This window comes from Gallinula chloropus (genome assembly GCF_964237585.1).
Source record: "Gallinula chloropus genome assembly, chromosome: 1".
Classification (NCBI taxonomy): Eukaryota; Metazoa; Chordata; class Aves; order Gruiformes; family Rallidae; genus Gallinula; species Gallinula chloropus.
Window position 1 is genome coordinate 117,875,142 of NC_140085.1, and position 22,942 is coordinate 117,898,083.

At 39.2% G+C, this 22,942-nt stretch overlaps 1 protein-coding gene across 1 annotated transcript in view; it reads right to left on the bottom strand.

The window, feature by feature from the left end:
• The window catches only part of DSCAM (DS cell adhesion molecule), a gene marked incomplete at both ends in the record, with an annotated part of 461,919 nt that overhangs the window by 387,147 nt on the left and 51,830 nt on the right, over positions 1 to 22,942 (bottom strand). The window contains one exon of the mRNA XM_084272693.1: positions 5,843 to 6,160. Coding sequence (XP_084128819.1) covers positions 5,843 to 6,160 — 318 coding nt within the window. The remainder of the gene's footprint in view (positions 1 to 5,842; positions 6,161 to 22,942) is intronic.

The window sequence follows — 22,942 nt, forward strand, 5'->3', positions numbered from 1 at the left end:
CAGTTGACCAGCTCTGCAATAGGTTAATGGTAAGAAAACAGAAACTATATTTCAGAGTCGTATTAAAAACAGCAAAGAGGCACTTAGATCCAGGGCATGATTTGTCCAGAGTCTAGAAGACTTTGTTTAATGGGCGAAGAGAAAAAAATAACAGCTGGAGAAATCCTCCACACCAAACTAACATTGCAGCAATGAGATGAAGATGCATTGGGCAGGAAAATGGAAAGAAGGAAAAATCCCCGCACTGAAACAATTCAGTGGAGAACAAGGGGTGAAAAAAATCCTGTGAGCAGCAATTAATGGAGAAGGTAGTAGACCAAAGAAGAAACAGATGTTGTCCACTAGAAGAACAAAATGGATAAGACAGGAAGAACAAGCAGCAACACAGACTCTCCACAGGACCATAAGATCAAGGTACAAAAAATGAAATCACCACAGCCAACACAGTTACATATCTTGAGGTGGTGAACAAAGTTATAGATCTTGAAGTGACAAACAGTTTCAATGAATGCATTGGAAAATGACATGTGTGACTAGGCATGTATATGCCTGAGGGTAAAATTTATTAGGAAGAAAACCCCCAGTGCAGCAGCATAACCAAGTCAGCAATGCTGAAATGCCACATCATAGTGACATTTCTTGCCTACATATACTGCCCACAAATATATACCAACCTCTACCAATTACATTTAACCACATCGATTCTGGACTGAAGAGTCAGTAATCCTCTGCAGAGTTTGCAAAACTATTTCTATCCACTGGGAGCACTGGAATTTCTGAATGTCAGCCACACTTACAATGTTTTTCAAGTACTGAAATGTAACTGCAGGTTTCACAAATGCGAACAGCATGAAGTTTTCAGTTCCAATGCTACCACTGCAAAAAGGAAGACTAAAATTCTCCATCAGTTTGGAATGTAACAGTTTGGAACTCTAAGCAAAAGTAAACAAATTTAATGTAAATTAAGTCTATTTTTAGAAATCAAAACAAATCCATCTTCTAGAAGATAAATACCACTGGTTTAAAAAAAATCAGTATTTTCTTTTTAATCAAAGGTTAAGTTTCTTAACCCTGTCATAACTGTTGAAGTGATCTTATATGCACCTTTAAAGCAGTGACTTTACAACACAGGCTGCTCTGTGATGAAGCAGCCCCCTAATCTTGTTCTACACTGGAAGGAACAGCACATAGATCATCTTAATGAGGCTGAGTTTTCTCTAATGCTCATGCTCCAACAATCATTTACAGAAAAACCTGGTTTAGCAGCAATATACTAACACATTTCAAAAGGTATTTGTATTTTTGAGAACAGTTGGCCATTCTGAACATATGTCCAAATGATCGTTTCAGTGAAAGCAAACACAGAAAACATCTGTGGGGCACAAAAAATTGAAAGATATTTCTTTGTTTCCTTGCATAAAAAGTTTACATTATTGTAATTTCAGAGGCTTCTCAGTTATTTCCAGATCATAGTTTTGCCAGTTCCCATAAATGACTTGCTGGTATTTATGTTGGATTTTTTAAATCCCAAGTCCCCAAGTCATGACTTTATATGAGAATTTCAGCCTTGCTAAAAAGATATATACTCCCTCACCATGACTGCACAGGAAAGCTTGAAGATGAAATGGAGATACAACATTCATACCCATGCAGGACCGGTCTGGAAGAGGACTGGGTTTGACTGGCTAATGGGATGAGGTTTAACAATGCCAAGTGCAGAGTCCTGCATGTGGGACATAACAACCCCATGCAGCGCTACAGGCTTGGGGAGACTGGCTGGAGTACTGTCAAGCAGAGAAGGACCTGGGGGTGTTGGTTGATTGCAGGCTGAATATGAGCCAGCAGTGTGCCCAGGAAGGCCAATGGCATCCTGGCTTGTATGAAAAATAGTGACCAGTAGGTCTAGGGAGGTGATGGTGCCCCTGTACTTGCCATTGGTGAGGCCACACCTGAAGTACTGTGTCCAGTTCTGGGCTCCTCAATATCAGAAAGACATTGAGGTCCTCGAGCGTGTCCAGAGAAGGGCAACAGGCTGGGGGGCAAATCCTATGAGGAGCAGCTGAAGGACCTGGGGATGTTTAGTCTTCATAAGAGCAGGCTGAAGGGCGACCTTATCACTGACTGCAATTTCCTGAAGGGTGGTTGTAGAGAGGTGGGCGATGGTCTCTTCACCCAGGGGACAGGTGATAGGACAAGGGAAAAGGGGAAGAAGCTGCACCAGGGCAGGTTCAGATTAGATGTTAGGTAAAAAATTTTCACAGAAAGAGTTGTCAGAACCTGGAACAGGCTGCCCAGGGAGGGGGTTGGGTCACCTTCCCTGGATGTGTTCAAAAATAGGGTAGATGAGGTACCTAGGGGTATGATTTAATATAGGACAGTAATAGTTGGACTCAATCTTAAAGGTCTTATCCAACCTTGTGATTCTGTGATGCTGTGAATGTCTAGGGCTGGAGATGTTCTTCGCATTATATGCGGAGCTACACCAAAATCCACTATTACAATCATCTGAGAGCTGGAACCCTTATACCTGCTACCCATTTTTGGGGGAAGCACATGAGCTTCAGACTTTCTCCATCTGACTGTGAGAATGGGTAGATCTATATTAGTCTGTGTATGACTGTGCTATGATTGCATGCTCTCTTGTTTGCTTCTGCATCCTTAGGAAATCCTATTGCTGTTGGAGGGCACTGGAAAGGTGAGATGGAGAAGAAAACAGATTAGAAAAAGCCCGCCCAAAATCCTGCTAATTAGGTCCAATCACAAGCTGTATACAGATTTCACATGAAGAGAAATGTGGCTGAAAGTATCCCACAAACAAAATGAACTTGATCACATCACATTGGAGCAACACAGAGTTTGTCATCTGAACATAAAATACATTTACTGCTATGCATGGAAGACTCTTCTAAAACTTTATTTTCCTATGATTGGGGAATTACACAAGCCTTTGGAAAAGATACTAATAACTGTTGTTTGCCATCAGGCACAATGACAGCTCTGACAGACGGTATCAGTTCATCAGAAGATAGGGGACCTGTTTAACTATTTATTCAAACCTCTGATTAAACTGAGAAATTGAATCATATGAAGAAATAAATAGCTTGGGGGTAAAAGGTTGAAAAAAGAAGGAAAAGGTGTAAGGGGGGCATTTCTGACTTGGCTGAAAAAAGTTGTTCCTTTATGGACCAAGCAGCTACAGCCACCTACCACAAATTCTTATTTTTTTAAGTCCTTCTTCAATTTACAAGGTTTAATTCTCAAGCTTCTCATGGGCTTCCATGGATAAATAGGTCAAGGCTGAGCAATGGACATAGCTGCATCCTTTCATCCATGTCTTATACATTTACAACTAAACAAACACCATTCTGGAGCCTTAGCTAGCAATGTTGCAAGTTTTAGCCTCCTCCACATCACCGCATTCGTTTATCTAAGAAACAGGAAAATTGGAAACAAATACTGGAAAAAATGCTGCCCAAAAGATCTCAAAATTGAGAGACATTAACAAATCCACAAAGGACAACAAAAATATTTTCTCTCTAAATATAATTCTGACAGGCAACTTGTCCACAGATCCATTAAAGTAAAACAAAAAGCACAAAAAACCAAAACAGAGTTCCAAACAAAGTTAGTTATTATGTTGGTTATGAACCTTCAGGATCAAACTTTTTTGATCTGTGGACAACTAAACATTTTCAGAAAAACCATAGCCCATTCCACACGTATGTAAGACATGAACTTGCTTCTACTAGTCCTATAGCATTCTCCTGCAGAAGCTGGCAGCCCATGGCTTGAACAGGTAGATTCTTCATTGGATTAAAAACTGGCTGGATTGCCAGGCCCTGAGAGAGGTGGAGAACAGAGTTAAATCCAACTGGCAATCAGTCACAAGTAATACTCCCCAAGGGCTGGTATTGGGGCCCATCCTCTTTAATATCTTCAGTGATGATTTGTATGAGGGAATTGAGTGCACCTTCAGAAGTTTGCAGATGACACCAAGACGGGGGGGGAAGAGTTGATCTGCCAGAGTGTAGAAAGGCCCTCCAGAGGGACACAGACACGTTGGATTGATAGGCAGAGACCAATGGAATGAAGTTCATCATGGCTAAGTGCAGGGTCCCACACTTTGGTCATAGCAACTCCCAGGCAATGCTACAGGCTTGGGGCAGGGTGGCTGGAAAGCTGTACAGAGGAGAAGGATCTGGGGGTGTTGGTTGACACTTGCCTGAACAAGAGCCAGCAATGTGCCCAGGTGGCCAAGGCGGCCAACGGCATCCTGGTTTGTATGAGGAACAGAGCAGCCAGCAGGACCAGGGAGGTGATCATCCCCCTGTACTCAGCTCTGGTGAGGCCACACCTCAGGTACTGTGTTCAGTTTTGGGCCTCTCACTACAAGAAGGACATTGAGGCCCTGGAGCGTGTCCATAGAAGAACAACAAGGCTGGTGAAGGGTGGCTGAGGGAACTGGGACTGTTTAGCCTGGAGGAGGCTCAAGGGAGACCTCATTGCTTTTTACAACCACCTGAAAGGAGGTTGTGGTGAGGTGGGGGTCAGCCTCTTCTCACAGTTAACTAGTGATAAGACAAGAGGGAATGGCTGCAAGTTGTCCCAGGGGAGGTTCGGGTTAGAAATTAGGAGAAAATTCTTCTCAGAAAGAGTGGTTGGGCATTGGAACAGGTTACCCAGGGAGGTGGTGGAGTCACAGTCCCTCAGTATGTTTAAGGAAAGGTTGGATGAGCTACTTGGGGATGTGGTTTAGTAAGTACTATAGGTGGTAGGGGGAGAGTTGAACTAGATGATCTCAGAGGTCTTTTCCAATCTTAATAATTCTATGATACTAGTCAACTACTGTGCAAGAAAGCCCACTTTTCTAGATTAAAGTTTTAATAAAACACATTAATGTCATGGAAACCTGACTTTTATTCTTGCCTTCTAATTGTCTACAAACTACAGATCCCTGAATGTTAATTTATCATGAAGAAGAGAATACTTTCTCTTATTTGAAGAGTCACAGACTAAACCTACTTGCTAGCTGTTCACAGTTTGTCCTACGTAACTCCTATGTAGGCATATCTCCAAAGGAAAGTTGCTTCCAAGAAAAGATTAGCATAGCTCCGACAACAAAGAGGTTATGAGGATTTGTCTTAGCCAAGGGTCAGCTCCCAGACTAGCTTTTGTTTGTTTGAATATTTTAATTAACCAAAGTGGGTAGACAAAAGCTTCAAAAACTAAGCAATCGTGTGTTTACGTGTTGTAACAAAAGGCCTGATTTTGGTCCCATTCTAGTTCTCCACTGGCTGACCCAATCTGCACAACACAGAAAATCTCACAGAATCTCAGAAAATGGAGGCAAAACCATTATGCTTATTTGCATTTTCTAGCTTAAACAAAGCACTGCCTACAGACCAATGTCAGATGCTGAACCATTACACAGGCCACAAGTTTCTCCCTCAAAACAAAGCACAACAGAATGCAAGCAAATGGGAAGGGCTGCAATTAGGCAAACATTCCTCTTTCAGCCCGTATACAAAATCCAACGACTGCATCTTTTTCTCTTGCAGCTCTTTAATGACTAAGCATGGTCTGATTAATGATTTCATTATCATTTTTTGCCTTATACTTGTGCAGAAGCTCAACTGATTATGATCTTTGGAAAACTAACTTCACCATGAAAAATAAATAAAATCAGAGAGGAGAGGGAAGAATCAACTATCTTACTCAATATTTTAAAGTATTCAGAGATTACACTTTCAGCTGATCTTTGATTCACAACTGGTGCTACACTTTGAAACACCCAGGTTTACTGTCTTAAGCCCATTTGAAGCCAATAAAAGACTGTACTCACCGGCCTTAATGTGAACATCCTGACTTCTGATTTTCCCTGAAGGATTTTCAGCTGTGCAATAGTAAGTGTTATCATGGATTAAGTTATTAAAGCTTGAAGGAGGGAAGGGGAAAATTTGGAGAGTGCCATTGGGGTGGACGTGGCGGATCCCTGGGACATCGTAGATCTCCTCGCCCGTTGCTAGGTACCATCTGAGCGTCACAGGGGGGATCCCTGCTGCTGGACAGGGTACCAATGTCCCTGTGGTGCTAGCAAACACTACCTCTTGCAGAGATGCATTGACAAAATATAGACTGGCGTGTAGATCTTCACTGAAAACTGCAAGACAAAAAAGAAAGAGAACAGACCTTGAAAACCTAGGAAATTTAAGCTGCACACAAAACAGTTTGACTCTTATTTACCACAAAATCAAGCACAATGCCCATGGAAGGTAATCAAAACCTCTAGATCCTAATGCAGGTTCTCATAAAATATTTTTCATTTTAGAAGAAAATATCAGAAGATTAAACACACTGAATGGTTTATGTCCAAAAGTAAAATAGGAAATCCCTGGCTTTATAGTGTAAACTGAAGGACAGCTGATCACTTTTGGATTTCTTGACTCAGCATTCTTCGAAAGGCCAGAAAAAATCCACCAGTAATCTACTTCCCTGAAATTTCTAGCAACTAAATTCTGGCCTGGAACAGACAGGTTCCATTAGAATTTATAATATTTTGATTTGGTAAATTTACTCATAAATTAATAAAGAGAACTGAGCAATGAAAAGATCCTATTAATTCCTTAATATTAATACATACATACTTAATACAAGTGCAACCTATTTAATACATTATGTAATTTGGTCATCTTTCTAACAAAGACCTATAAACCTTGGTACAAAGCAGAGTTATGCTAATCCTAGTTCTGCTATCCAAACAATGACTATGGTCCCTGTCCCAACCTTAAGCCACGGACTCTGCAATACTGAAAAAAGTCAGCGTTTGTCACAGCAGAAGATTAGTCTCATTCTTCCAGACACTTCTGTCATGAACTATTCACCTACTACCTGGAGGGCTTGAAAGTTTCCCAACAGTTTACCAAAACACCTTCCTAAGCCTCTGTGTCTGAGAGGTATGAGCATAAGGCATGATTTTTTTACCCCCAGTAAACAGTAGGAGACATTACCAAAACAACCACTCTGCAGTGTGTTTATATATACTGCTAACTTGTAAAAAAACTTGCCAATTTCATTTGATACATGCACAGAACCTAGAGTATCTCACTATACTTTGAATGCAGTGTGCTTTCTGACATGATTTTCTAAAGCAAGTCTGGTAACGAGTAAGTTTTTGAAAAGGTGATTGTAGTGTATCAGGTCCAAGTGGGGATCACAACAGATTTCAATGGTAGTTCTTTGTTTGCACAAGACAGATGCTACTGTACTGCAGAAATAATTTGCAATCCCAATGCTAAGTCATGAAATGCCTTGTCTACCTCTGCCGCTCAGTTTTATGGTAGCTTGTGGCACAAAATGGACTATTTTTTCTTTCTCTCTTATGACGTTTTGAGGAGGTGGAAGGGGGGAAGATATTATCTTCTAAGTATCATCTTGGTATTGACCATCTGGAGAGACCACCTCAAAGGAGAGGAGACCTGGCTCTGGGAATCCCTAGAAAGAAAAAGACTACGAATCTCCCTCTTAAAGCAATATGGAAAGTGTCTGTCATGAAGGAGGCAGCCAGATAAATGGGCATCACAGAGCAGGATGAATGGTATTTGGAGTTTCAGAAGGAAGAAATGTCAAGCATTGTTGCTGAGGAGTCCCTATGTATAGATGAGACAGGTGTCAGTACAGACTAAAGTCCCTTGCAAGGAAAATTCTTCCTACTAGGCACAGCACTAGGATAAGCTTTGGTATCTGGAAAGCAAAAATAGGCATAATAGGACTAAGAACAGGAAGAAGCAGGGCTGAATAAGATGGTGCCACTTTTACATAATCACATTTCTAATTATAGTCATACTTTGAAGCAGAGAACAGTATTGTTGGTAACATAATAGAGAACTAAAAAAAAATAAAATCTGGCATTGTTCATGTGCTGTACAAGCTATTCTCTACAAATACAAGTGAAACAATCAACAGGGCATTTTAATTTCCATTGGCCAAGACTTTCACATAGAAGTAATAAATACAGTTCACATTTGCCAGCTTTTATTACGCTATAGTGCTTCTTAACAGAAATTCACATAAAAAAAAAGTAGATTTGCTGGCCGAGAATAAAGAGGTGAATACCAAATTGCAAATGCCATAAAAATGCAGGATATCAGGAACTACATTTGACACTTCCATAGAATCTAACTTTCTAATCAAAATGCAGCACAGCTGAACTAGAGACTCATACTAGCAGCACATAACAATGAATTTTTCCAGCTGCTTTTTATCCCCTGTAGAAGCTTTCACTACTTTTGACAAACTTTCCATCCATCAGCCCATACAATAGTGCTTCATTTTAAAACAGCATCTGGTACACATTCATCTTAATGGCAGACACAAACACACTAAGATCCCTGGAAAATAATTGCAGTGCTGCAATACACATACATATACACAGTGCTGACGATCCAGATGCATTTTGTGGTGGAAAACAATGCACAAGCTACTTGGATACATTCAACAGCAAAAACAGGATTTTAGAAGCCTGTATGAAAATGATATTTCTCTGCAACGTTCCACTGGAAGAAAGTGATTAACTGAATAACAGAACAAGTGATATTTCAAAACCTAAATTGAAACTGAGACAAGTCAAAGACGATATGTAATTATATGTTAATTTAATGGTAAGATATGATCCTACTAAACACCATTTTTTACACTATGCAGAAGAAAGCTAAAAGTTGCAATGAAGAGCTGTAGGGTAAGTTCATGAAAGTTATAGTTACCCAGTGAAGAGAAATACCTGAAGAAACAAAAAGTATTTTTTTAAAAAAGTAAGTACAGAAGGCTAAAAAAAATCAGAAAAGTTCTACCAACTCCCTATTCTGGAAACAAGGCTTGTGAAGTATTTGTCTCCCGAAAAACGGCCAGAAATATGAGGGCCCAAGCAAAAAGGCACAGGCCTGCTCCCACAAGCTGCTTGACTGGAATGGGCCTCTCCAATTCCTCAAAGTCAGAACTGAAACAGCTTCAGTTTAGTCTCACTACACTTGGCCTGGTCAGAGATGACATCAACATTTTCAAAGAGATGACATCAGTTAGCAGGCCAAAGGATGAAATGTCAAGGATTCCTCCTAAGTAAGGTTTATTACTGAAACCAATAATACTTGAGGAAAACAGGAGGAAGACCACACATCAGCAGCATTCAGTGGATGCCCCAACTGAAATGGCAAGGTGACAGTCTGCACCTGCAAGCACTTCAGGGAAACAAGGCAAAGAGCTACTCCCTTACAGTTTATCAGATCAATAGAAATAGGACAAGAGACACTTCTTGAATCTCAGATTAAATAGATACCATTATCTTCCTCATACAACAAAAAAGAAAAGGGGAAGGATACATTTTTTTACTAGTTTTGTCAAAATTCCTTAGACTCAACTACTTGAAGCGATAAGGGGATTTGACAAAGTATAATCATGAAGGAAATTTCTCCTGATTTTCTGGGGAGACAGTCCTGCTGCGTTGTGCCTGGAAAAGTGCTGAATATGTCAGCCAGATAGAAAATTTCTTTTAGCACTTGAGAAATCCCCTGTCAAGCAAAATGGTTTATCTCCTGACAAGCTGGTTGGTGGGACTGCAAGTCGATCAACCTCAGAAACAGGAGGTGAGACTGAGCACTGATAACCCAATCTGGGTAGATGTAACTAGACTGGACAGAGGTAGGTATAAAGATCTAGCCTGGGCTTTGTAATTGCTATACCTGTGCCTATTGGCATTCCTAAGACTGGACTTGCTTTTCTGGTTTATACAGACAAGACCTTTATTTTCTTCTCGCGTGTCACTTCTTCCAGGTCTCCAGGGTACTGGAGCTCCTACACGTATACATGTTGTGCACTTGAAAGTCTTCTGTCAGACCCACAAATAACAATCCTGGTATTTCTGCCTATAAGGGTGTTATTTCTCAAGGCTTCATTGTGTATGACACAAGACAAACCAGGCTGAAACTGGTGCTTCACAGTCCTACATTTTAATGGACTAGAAGAGGTGTCACTAAGGCATAACAGAAAGGATGCTACATTTAAACTACCATACTGTTTGGGCTTGTCCTGTAGGAATCAGCATCAGCTGCAACAAATACATGAAAGAAGACATGCAAAAGCAAAACGTTAAACCATCTGTCCAAGGGAGATCTTTCTTCACTGGTCTCTATGACCTCCCTTCAAGAGAACCTTCACTGTAATGACTTCCATGGAGTTTACATGTAACATAAGAAAAAATTTTATCTGTTCAACCTTGTACCAGAATGCAATGCAGAGGGTTGGTGTTGTGCATTTCCCTTTCATCATGTTATCTTCACGTTTTAGTAAGTTTAAATAATGCATTCACAATTTTTGAAGCTAATTTTTTATGCCTTGCATTCTTCCAAACCCCCCTTTCCATATTCTCCAATTCACCACTTAAAGCTCCATTTTTCTCTTCATTTCTTGAAATGAAACAACCTTTGGGTAACAGACAATTCAACATATTCAAAAATATTAATAAAGTATCTCTGAACAATTAATAGGCACTTATATTTAAATTACGTTCCCTGTCCTTTTCTCAGACTAAATAATATTGCTGTAAAGCTTATGCAAGGGGAAAGTTTGTTCCTAAATGAATAACAATTTCAAAACAAAGGGATGATTATTTCTCATCCTTTTCATTAATCGAATCCAGTATGAAATATTTATATAGATAAAATAAAAAGATATGAATCAAAATGAAAATCTGGAACAGGCCATTGAGATTAGTTACATAAAATAAAAATCAATGTAGAAAAGATAAATTACATAATTAAGCAGTTGAGTGCTCTCCCGCACAACAGCAGGTTTGTAGCAACAGCCTTAACTGTCTTACAGTGGAACATCAGGTTTCCGTAGTCCTGGACATTAATATTTCCTCTTATTTCCCCCTCAGCAGCTTTGTGATTGATGAACTGGGTGAGAATAAAGTATTCTCTTTAGATTTGATAGATTGTGTAAGGTGTCACCTTAAAATTTAAGGATTTCTAATTGTTAAATACCAGCAACATAAACACAAGGAACCTGGACGCAAATTCAAGGAGTAGAACAAAACCATAAAACTAAAAAAGGACAGTATAGAATAAAGCCTGGACTTTGCCTCTGTCAGAAACCAGTGGACCAAGAACACTTCTTTTCAGAAAGCTCCTTCTTGGTGCTGACTTTTGCAGCCTGTGCTTAGGATGGCAGATGCCTGGGACTGCTTTGTACCATGATGGGACAACACACTCCAGCAAAAGCTGATGGTTGGCAAAATTTCTTGCCGGCACCTTCTCAGCCACATAAAACAGGTGCAAAGGAAGACAAGACATAGTCCCTTGAGCAGTTAAATGGCTAGGAACCCAAGTAGTCTCATCAATACATCAAGCTCCAACCAAAGATTAAGAAAACCAAAATGATATCAACCACCAGCATGCCTTCTGCAGGACACCTTTTCCTAAGACACCTCCAGGCATTGTGCCTAGGTTAGGACAGCAGCTTTTTTGAGTCCCTTGCACAGCTAACTTACTAGGACAAACACAGCCTAAAGGCAGTTTAGACCCCAGTTTGTGTGGTGAATCACTTGCTTCATCCCCACCAATTAGAGAGAGATTAGGACAACTCAACATTTTTCTTGAAGACCTCTGTTAGCTGCAGAAGGCTAGCACAGCTGCCTCAATATTTTGAGCTTCTGGGTGGATGTTTGTTGTCTAAAGTTACAGGTCCTTCTACTGCGAGGTCAGTCTGGCACACACGTTAGCCTAAAAGTGTCACGTCCTTTGCCAGTCTTCACACCAGCAATTCTACAATACACCTTCAGGTTTCAGAAAATTTGAAACCAAGACTGTTTTTATGGTTTTGGTGGGGGAAGTGGCACATAAAAAGCAACAGCAGAATCACAGCAAAAAAGACTAAGTTGATTTGTTCCCCGTCACCTCCAAAAGGGGGAAAGGAAGAAGAAAAAATAAAAAGAGAAAAGCAGAACAGAGATTATCACCCAAAATGGAGGGAAAAAGAAGGAAAAGTTAACAGGACAGGTGGAAGTCAGAAGGATTCTAACACTCAAGTAGGGTTTTTAAAAGAAGAGATTTTAAAGGGAAATTCTCAGGATCCCAGATCTCACAAAATATGGTATCAGCAAGAATGTTCCTTTTTCACTGACCTAAAATCAGAGTAGGAAGCACGCAAGAAAATATCTTGATCATAACCCTTAAAAACACACAGCTATTATGTAGTTTATCCTTCCTTTGAATGCTTTTGCATCTTGTTTTCTTTAAAGTTAAGAAAAAAAGCAGGCACTTCTACAGGAGAATATTCCACTTGACATTGTCAAAATATGCGTTTGCTTTTTAGGTGTCTAATTTCTCTATGTAGTTTTGGAACCCAAATATAACTAAACAATTGAGAAATTCAAAGAAATTTAAATCTCTTTTTCCATATGGTCACTGAAAAATTTTGAAATCCTCACTACCAGAGAAAAATAAAATATTATTTACTGTAAGATGAAAGGTATTTTGTAAGAATTCATGTAAAAAGTAATTAAAAAAAAAACCAAACCCCAAAACATTTGTAAGAAAATGGCTGAAAATAATAAATCATGTTTAAAGAAACTGAACTAACAGTATCATCCTACAGGTTAATTACCCTGTCAACATTCAAACGATATAGTAGTCTAGAATAATCTTTTTTGCATAAGCATACAGAGAGAACTGATAAAGGAGACTGAATTGCTGTGCTTTTCAAACGAGTAGTAGAAGCATTACAAATGCCATCACAAGTCTACAAATCACTTGGTGCAGAACACAGCTATAGAAGGACAGTCTGGGTGGGCGGAAGTATGCAATGCTAGCGAGCTATGTCACTATATAGGATAATGGTTTTTCCTCCAAGATTCTATACTCTGAGATTTAAAAAAGGGGAAGTTAAATAGGTCTTTTCTCCTTTCCTCCAATATGTCTTCACTTGACAAAATAAAAAGGCCCTTATTTTAAAAGAAGAAAAAAATCTGATTAGGCACCTACAAACAATAACTTTGTTATAACTGCTCAATTATCAAGCAACAGACTATGCAAAGTGACCTAGAGAAATTACTTAAGCTATTGTGAAAAGATCAGAGTGATGAGACATTATAATAATCCATCTGTGATCATGTCTCCCTCTAGGGGTTTTATCTAATGACTAACATAGAAGGTTGATAAATATTATAAAATTTATTAGAGTAAGAGTAAAATGAATGCCCTTTTGCAATTTTGCCTTTGATTCTGACTCCAGACAGAAATTTCATGTGCCACTCTTAATTGATAAGGATTGAATATTGAGGAACAGGAAACAGCACTGGGTGAATATGCTCTGACCAGACTTCAAAGTAAATCTTACTAAAAGAAACTGAAAGAATCAAGAAAAGAGAGAACAACACTGAAGCAAAAATTTGATAATGCCAAAATCAGCACCAAATAGCTTTAATATGGAAAAAAAAATTAAATCACTTGCACAAACTGATTGTAGACTACAAATATAATTAAGAAAGAGATGAGCATAAACTACTACACTACTAAAAATACATTCCGAAGTACCAGTTAAACACCAATATCCATAACAGTTTTAAGTCAACAATGGAGTCAAGAAAAAAGTATTTACTTGCTATCAGCCAGTCTCATCTCCTTGTGTTATTTTCTTGTAAACCACTGAGAAAAGCGGAAAAAAGGGCCCTTTTTCTTTTTTTGTCTGCAGTTGTCATCTCCTACAGAAAGGAAGATAACTGCACTGGTCAGATCACAGGCGTTCATGAACAATGGGCAGAAAAACTTTTTTGTTTTGTTTCCCCCAGAAAAATATATCTCCCAGCAGAGAGATATATGTCCATTGCTTGACAAAACATATTTTTCTTATACTTCTTATCAAGCCTTCTAAACATTGAAAACCAAAACTATGAAGCATCTTTTTTACTGATGTTTTCAATTAGGTAACACTAACTTGTCCAAACATGAGCTTTCCAGGCTGACCTGCTGGGCTTCAAGTGATCCCCAGAACCTGCAGGGAAAGGTGCAGAGAACCAATGCACCTCAAAGTGGCAACTTTGAAACACAAAATCTCTGAATTTGACCAGACTCTCCTTGTTTTTCTCTTTGTGGCAGCTATCAGAGACTCTGATGAGGCCAGATTACAAAGTGAATCCCAAATGTTCCCTGCCAGGCACTCTTCTCAGACTTGATATCCAGGCATAGTGGCAGAAGATAACCCAGGAGAGAGGTGATGGGGAAGGCGGTGTTCAAGAATAAGGAGATGTGGAGCAGTTGCAGGCAGAGGCCTTCCTGCTGCACATGGAGCTCCATCTTCCACCTCTCTCCTGAGGTAAGAGCATAAGGCAACAACAAAGGGTTGGCAATATAGCTGGTATGGAGAGCCTGAAGGAAGCAGAGCACAGGCCCATTATCAGTTTTATCCTCATATAAAGAAAGGTTCTAAGAGAACCAGGAGAGCGTGAATTTGCAAAACCTAACATTTCAAAATCGTCCTGTACAAGGAAATTGAGTTATTCACTAACTTCCCTCTAGCAGGTCCCTACTTTGAGTGGTTATCCCAAAGACTTGGCTTAACATGCAGTAAAATATATATTTGAAGTAAAAAGCATTTGTTAGATGTTTGATTTCTTGATGTCAAAGCAGACTTGTAAATTGTTACAATTGCTACTGCAGTACAAAGCAGAGGAGGGTTGGGGGGCATACAAAGTATATAGTCTAGAACAAGTACAAATGAGCTGGTTTGGTTCTGCACTGTTTTAATGTATATGATTGCATGACTGGCATCATTCAGAAAGTCAAAATTCTTTCAACAGTGTATAATCTCCCAATGCAGAAATGCTTCCCATTTAGTGTGTTGTGTAATGGTAGCCAGTATTTTAGGGCTAAGCAGTAAAAAATTACAATGTGTCCACCAAAAGGAACAAAAAAATCATGTGTTTTTAAATTACTACGCTGATTCAATATGCCAGTGCTCACCCTTTTATTCCAAAGGGGTATTCATTTGAATCAGTTTCAAAAATCAGAACCACTAATGAGGATAATTAAGTATGAAACTGTTTTTGCCTACAAAAAAAAAAATCATCACTACAAAATAAAAGCACAGTGTTACATTATCATTCTCACAGGACAGAAACTTCCATTAAATCAAAGCAGGCTTCCACAATTAAAAGAAAAGGTCCACAGGTGAAACCATAAAAAGAAGCAGAATTCACAAACGAGTTGCATCTCTGGAAGGAGGAGAAGTGTTGGTTTTGGTGGAGTATATTGTAAAGACCTGAGTGCACAGGCAAATACTGAGTGGCAAATGCAATGAATGCAAGTGATAAGGGCCTTTAAGTAGCTAAAATAGAATAATCTGTTTGTGATTTAAATGCTTACTTTTAATTATGTGTTCAATAATGGATTGAATGAACGGGTAAACATTCATGTGGGATAGGCATACCAGTTCTGGCTATAAACTACCAGAGCAAAATGTGTAGGTCATGTTCTTTTTCCTACAGCCAGTGTTGGTCACCCATGAAACTAAGCAAGCCTTCCAATCGCCAAGCTATACAAAACTAGAAAAGGGAAAACCCCCAAAACATCAGATAACCCAGGCTGGTTAACCCTTGCATCTCACTTCTGTTACTCAACTACAGTAACTACCAAGTATCCTCAAAAGTAGCCCACAAAACCTAAGTCAACTAATTCTTGTCATGCCCTCAGGAGGACTCTGGAAGTTCTCAGTAATAAAGTTACACAGTTCAGTAAGCATCTACAAGCTGGAAGTATTATTTGTGATCATGGCTGGAGGTTGACTGTTAGAGGTTTCTGTAAATCCAAAGCAGGGTTGAACATGTACCATGGAAAGCTTTATTCGAAAACTGCGAGGAGAGAAAGGAGGAATACAGAGAGGAAGATCTGGATGATGTACAGCTGCATCCCACTCCCCCCTCCATGCTCAGCCACTTAGGAGAAAAGTGTATTCTCCTCAAATGTTTGGGGTTTGGCTGAGCCTGCACAGCTTGTAGGCAGGAACCGTCCAGAGCTCATCTAGAAATACAAGCATGAGAATCTGAAACACGTGCTGACAGCCATCAGCATAGGAAGTGCAAGGTTCTACTGTTAGAATTCAGAGGAACATTACTGAATACCTTGGCATTAAAAGATAATACAGAAAGGATTAGGTGGTACAGTTTCCAACACAGACATTGTTTTGGTCACTTATTAGTTCCTCATAAAAGAAAGTGCAAAATCTGCCTACCAGGTCAATCAGCAGCCTCTGCAGTGCTGCCTGAAAAACAGAGTTCTTCCAGTCACTACTAAAAGGACCACAAACACTAAGCTCTACTATATTTCAGAATTAGAAAATGTTGAACAAAATCTATAGTCTTTTAGTCATCCCAAGTCACCACCATCACTGCCAGCAGATCAAGGACAAGATGTAGTATTCGTGAGGTGCATCATTTGCATCACACTCCATACCATACTGAGGTATAAGAGCATTTCCTTTGGGAAGCATAAGTTTATTCCTCCCCACTTCCCTACAGGATGTTCTCCATTCAATATCAAACTTAACTTCAAGCCATTCAGCCAAGAAAGAGTCCATATTCCACAAGGCCACAGAAGCAGAATGGGTCAGGACACCTGAAAATGTACAAATAGAAAAAATTCCTCAGTCACAGGCAAGACAACACATACCCTTGTGAATGACTCTGGAGGGAGAAAACCCTTGCACTCTAGAAATGGCCCTGTGGAGCAAACCCTTGCCTGGATTAGAAACCCTTTCAAGAGCAGAGCTGCTCAACGTTTGGATTTCCCATCCTGCTGCATGTTTTCAAACTGCTATGGAACATTTAGCACATCTTAAGTGTTTTGCTGCACTGACGCTGCTTTGCAGTCGTGCGACGTTTTTCCACCCATGGGGACAAATTCTCATTTGACTGTATTCTTCCTGACAGTTTGCCTATCATATTAGACAATGCTGGCTTGGACTGAGTCACAGCCCAACTGCAGGACACGGCAGCCCTTCCCTATGCACCACACAGAGCACCAGCAGAGGAACATGGAATGAAGAGGGCACAGCTGCTCGCCTGGCTCAAGGAGTGGCTCTCAAGTAAGGCAGAGTTCAAAAAAAGGGGAGGAAAGAAAAAGACGGGGAGGGGGAACACAAATAAACCACATAAAAATTACTCCTGGGGTCAGCACAAACAGCCGGTACCACAGATCTAAGCAGGTAGCCTCACTTCTGCAAAGCAAACAGAAGTTGCACATAATACTGACTATTTTAATAATAAAATTGCTGAAAGGCTTCTGAAGTGATTTGGCTCTAGTAAGCATCAAAATAAAACCAGTACTTATGTAGGCAATAAGTAGCTCAAACACTACAACACAACAAGGCATAATGAAGAGAAGCATCATTAGCATTTGGTTATTGCTCATATTTTTCCTAAACCGCTGCTGAGATCACTGTGATGGACTAATTTTTGTTTAAAACTCTAAATGAAAAGAAAGCAAAACGTAGTGGCATTCATGACTACTGCTAGAGAAGATTAGAGCTATGACAAATTACTGCAACCTTAACAAAAGCACAAAAACTTGATCTTCACTCTACTTACTGCTTGGAGAAAAAGAAAGGAAAAGAGAAAATAAAGGCAGATCTACATCAGGTTTTCAGGATTTAGTTTTGTTTCTTCACAAAACCAGACAAACTATAACTCATGAAATGCTCAGTATTTGAACAACTGCAGTGTAGTACTCTTCCATGGGTTTACAATAGAATTCATAAAATTTAGCATGCATGGAAAATACTAGTACTTCAAAATACACACAATCCATTATATTTCTTTTAGTCAGTGAGAGGTAAAATCTCAGGAAGTTGGGTTTTGCTGGGGGAGGAAAGGTTTTAAGAAGAAGAATTTAAGTATATGTAAAACAAATTAAAATGACAGCATCTCAACATTTTTATATGGCATCTAAAATGGAAAAGAGATACCACCAACATGAAAATAAATTCTCTACAAGTGTTTTAACATTGTGAATTGTTATCCCAAGATAGCATTCAGAGTTTGGAAATGGCAAGTATAACATGCTGCTCAGCTGAGGTATAGAAATATATATGAAAATATCAAGAACACAGCTACAGAATGAGCACATTTACATTTTAGATACTCTTGACACAATACTAGTTTGCCTTGAAGACCTCTTCGTTTACCTTAAAATTAAGAGGATGAAATGCTGACCTGTGACTCAGAAATTGCTGGGTTCTGTTTTAGCACCCCTACCAGACTTCCTGCATCACATCAAGGTGATCTTAAGCCTCACAGCCCAGTAATAGCAAAACCCAGCTTTCTTGGAACTTCAGTGAAATGTGAACACTTAAATACCAATAACAATTTGTGCTTGGGCCTTTCCTGTGTTTTCCAGTGATTTAAAATATAAATAATAACAGATCACTTCCTCATTCAAGTGTGAGGAGAAAAAAAAGTCCTTGCACCTTCTTTGCAGCAAGTCTTTTCGGTTTTGTAACACCATTACATCATGTAATATTTATATATTCCTCTATGGTGCATATCTTCCAATCCAGCATCAACAATCTACAATGAGGGACTGACCTATGTGAAATATTGTTTAAAACTTACATCACTGAAGTAACAGCAATATGTGTATCTATCTACATTGTTGTAAGTTCAGTCTAAACAAATCTGTTCCTTCCCAGCTTCCCTAGCAGAATTCTTTATAAAGAATATGCCTTAAGAATAGCTGCATGGACTCATTTATTTTGGTATCACTTTTGGCAGTAGGATGACAATGTTCTACATAAATCTTAGCAAAAGGAAAAAGAATTCTTAAGTTTTCAGTTCCTTAAAAAAAAATCAATACCATTTTTCGCACAACAGTAGAACAGGATGTTACACCAGATGTCCACACACCCATCATCTGTGCTCCAACAATGGCTGATAAAGAATGTTTAGGGAAGAGTCTGTCACAATCCTTTCCTAGTGGTGACAGCTAATTTAAAAGTCCAATATTACACAACTAACTAGAATTACCTTTTCTGTTTGAAGTGTTCTGCACTCATTTTCTTCACCCACATACCATTTTATTCCCCATTATTGTATGATCTCTTCTCTTTTTCCAGCTCTACTTACATGAAAGTTGGGCTCTCTTGAACAGCATTCAGGCAGAAGACTTTTATACTTATAATCTTCCTCAGATTATGTATGCATACATTGAACAACCCATAAACCATCACAGATTCCCTGACAATGTTTTCTCTACGGCATGAAATGCAATTAGTTATTTCCAATTTTTTTCCTAGCCTATTATTAATCAATACAAAGACTTCTCTTACCCCTTGGAATCTTTCTTTCGTACTAATTGGTGTGATACTTTGATGAACCCTTTTTAAAGATCTAGTTGCGTTATAGTGACTATACTATCCTGGCCCAACTGCTTTGCTTCCCCCTCCCAAATACAGGGTAACAATTGGCAAACCATGGCTTTTATTCACTAAGGCTGTGTTCAACATCTGTCCCCAGTGTGCTGCATTTACCAGTTTTCTAAAAACTGTTCTTAAGACCCGCTAAAGTTCTCTACCTTGTTCCTTTAAAACAATGCCACCATCCCTCATAAAATACCCAAAGAAAAATAGCTATCCTAAGTCAATAAAAGCACAACATTACAGCAGTCATCAGTTCTCCAGGTAGCTACACATCTGGTTTTATTTATAACTCTTCAAGGAATCACATCCCCAGCTGACGACTCATTGGAGTAGTTCCTTCTAGGTTTGCTTCCACTTGAAATGACACTTTAGACACAAGGTGAAGAGAGTGATTGTGTTTCCTAGGCAAGCATGCTAGGTTTTGCTGTGGAGATTATCCCAGCAATGGACTGAAAAAAAACCTACTTCTGTGAAGCCTATGCATTTGGAGGCAGTTTAGGTCTTGGGAACTACCAGTGCAGACAGATCTTGCAATTCATGTGCAGTAGGGCTGATGCATCTAACTGGAATCTTCTGTAGACTACATCTGGGACCACAGAGCAACCAGAGTCTGACAACTCCAACCTTAAAACATCTCTGCTTATAGGAGTATCACAACCGAGAAAGTCAAGGAGAAGGTTAGTACAGAGAATTCATGTGGCTGTTTTGCAACAGCTTTACCACCCTAAATAGTTCCTTTGCTCCTTTCAGGTTCACCTAATCTTTTATGCATAAGGTAAGCTACTTCTCAAGATCCATTCTGATCTGCATCTTTACGAGCAGACATTTCACTTGGTAAGGTTTAATAGGTTTTTTCCCCTACATGTTGAAGCACAACACACATTGAGAAGGTGCTTCTAATACTTCTGTATATTCTCCAGCTCAACCACATTCAGGTAGGGTGTACAGAAAAGAACACGATTTCTGGCCCTATTATAGGGGTTTTTTAAGGTTATTTTTTTAATTAATTTTCTAGTGTCAATTCCTTAAGGATTGAGCTATTTTGTCTCAGACACTAATTTCCAAATACTTGGATTATTTGGGAATTTTTTAGGTTCACTATTTTTCAACTTGACTTCATCACCATTTGTCCAAGACTTCAGCCATGAAAGACAAACTGTCACCCACTATGTGTTTTTCTACACTTGTCAACTCCCCCGTCTTAAAGTTTCTAATCATCCATTTCTTTGTCCTGGTTTGGTTTGTATCACGCCCCAATTTACCTTTAGATATTTCCCTTTCTTCCCACAAATCTTACTCCGTCCTTTCAACACCATTTGTGCTTGGGGTTTTTTCCCAGTTCAGTTATTGAGGCTGGGCAAAAGATACAAGAGCTTACAAGAAAAGGCTAAGATGCTGCTGTTCAGCCTTTTAATGAAGTGGCCTACTTCCAGGAAGTCTTTTCCTATTGTTTCCTGTGTTGATGGCATTTCTTATAATGCCTGTCCTACATCCTCCACCAGACCAGGGCAAGAGCAATGAGGAAACTTCTCTGGAAGCTCCCAACCACAGCATTTACACCATTCACCCACTAGCTTCATGGACAGCATTCAAATTGTCACAACAAAGCTAACCCTAACAAGCTGCAAATACACCTTTTCATTCATCAGTCACATTAAATCGTAATATTTAAGTCTTAATAAAATGACTGTATGTGGCAAAATAGCTTCTCCCACACACGCTCCTGCTCCTAATCAGTGCTAATTAAGTATCTGCATCATATAAATTGACAGTAATGTAGATTCTGAAGCAGAGTTTAAAGTGTAAATAATGATGAGATAAAAGAGATCTTTTGAGCAAAATCAAAGTATCAAGTAGTCATTATGTGTAATCACTATCACAACTTAATGACATTTTGTGCTGGAACAGGAATATGAACAGGAATTAAAGTGCCTAATATTTTTTTCTTTTTTTTTTTTTTTTTTGGCATATGTTCATCCCAACTGGTTAACAAAACATCAGTCTTCACTTATATCTTCAGCAGGTTAGTCTGGTGCAAACACAGTACCCAAGCCAACTGCAGTGGCAATGGACATGAGATACAAGGAGGCCATGTCCTGGCTAAGACTCTAACATACATACTTTTAAACTTGCTGCAACTGCAAGTAGCAAGATTAATGGAAAGCCACAATAGGAATCCACTATTCCATCACACAAATCCACACATAATATATATGGGTAACCAGAAGTAGATGTGACACAAACCCCAATTAAAGGGGCAGCAGATGAAGGAAGAAGACTCCTTTGCTCACATGGAGCTGATAAGCAGCAAAACATGACTAAGTAGAAAAAAGCAAAGGAGAAATTCTATCTGCTTTCAAACTTCCTGTGCATTTTTAAATGCTTTTATTCTATGGCCAGTTCAAAGGGTAGTTAAAATAGGAATCCATTTTGTCCAGCATCACAACCTTAGCAAGCAGTAGCTTTCCAACCGTCCATATGTTCATTGACTTGAGTAGGCTTCCTGATAGCAAGTATTCCTATGACTATTATTTCTCAGGGAAACAAGTCCTGAAAGCAGTGTTACTAATATCTCCATACAGGATCAGAATGCAGCATGAGAAGTAAAGGAAAAGGCTGGGAAAACACAATGATGAAAACCACTGACTTCCAAGCTGTCATTTCCCCCAAAACTTGGCGTGATGGGGACAGAGCACAAAGAGGACTATCTCTATTCCACTGTTCCAGGAATGGTGGGAAGGTATCTGGTATTACTGGTTATGAATACTTGAAGCCATTTCCTTGCATGAACTGAACACACAGATAAGATGAGCTGATTGTTTAATTAAGAAAGGAAGAAATTGTAATACTCTCCTTTAGTAACAGAAGCATACAGGAAATAGTTTTTTTTAAAAAAAGAGAACAGAATCCAAATACTTAAATTTTCTCATTGAAAAGTCCAGATTTTTTCCACTTTTCTATATGACCCACAAAGGTCTCCGCTTCAAACACCTGTTAGACTAAAACAGGCAAATTAATGCCCAAATGTACAACACCTGGTAACATAAGGATTATTATTTTGCTAGATCAAACTAATGTCCTACCTGCAGTGCTGCATGGCTGAAGATAACATTGCAAGAAATGACAGACATAGAGGTGCATAATCATCACTCCTCCTACAAAGGCCTTAACCCTATTTTCTTCTCTGTAGCTAAACCACAGGAGAATTGATAGTTTATATTCCCTCCATAATGTGTTTGCATTAGCCACAATATTCTGGCTATGAATAGAGGGTTACACCCCCTCTTTGGTTGCTCTAGGGGTCCCAGTTCTAAAATAAAAAATAAAATGCCCCCCAAACAAACCACCCATTCCATACACTATGTATTTCACATCCAGATTCGTTCAATTAAAACTACTCTCAATTAAATATCCTCAGCTAAATTGTCAGGCACTATAGCATATAAACAGCATTTAACAATCTCTCCAGCAAAACTCTGAACATTTT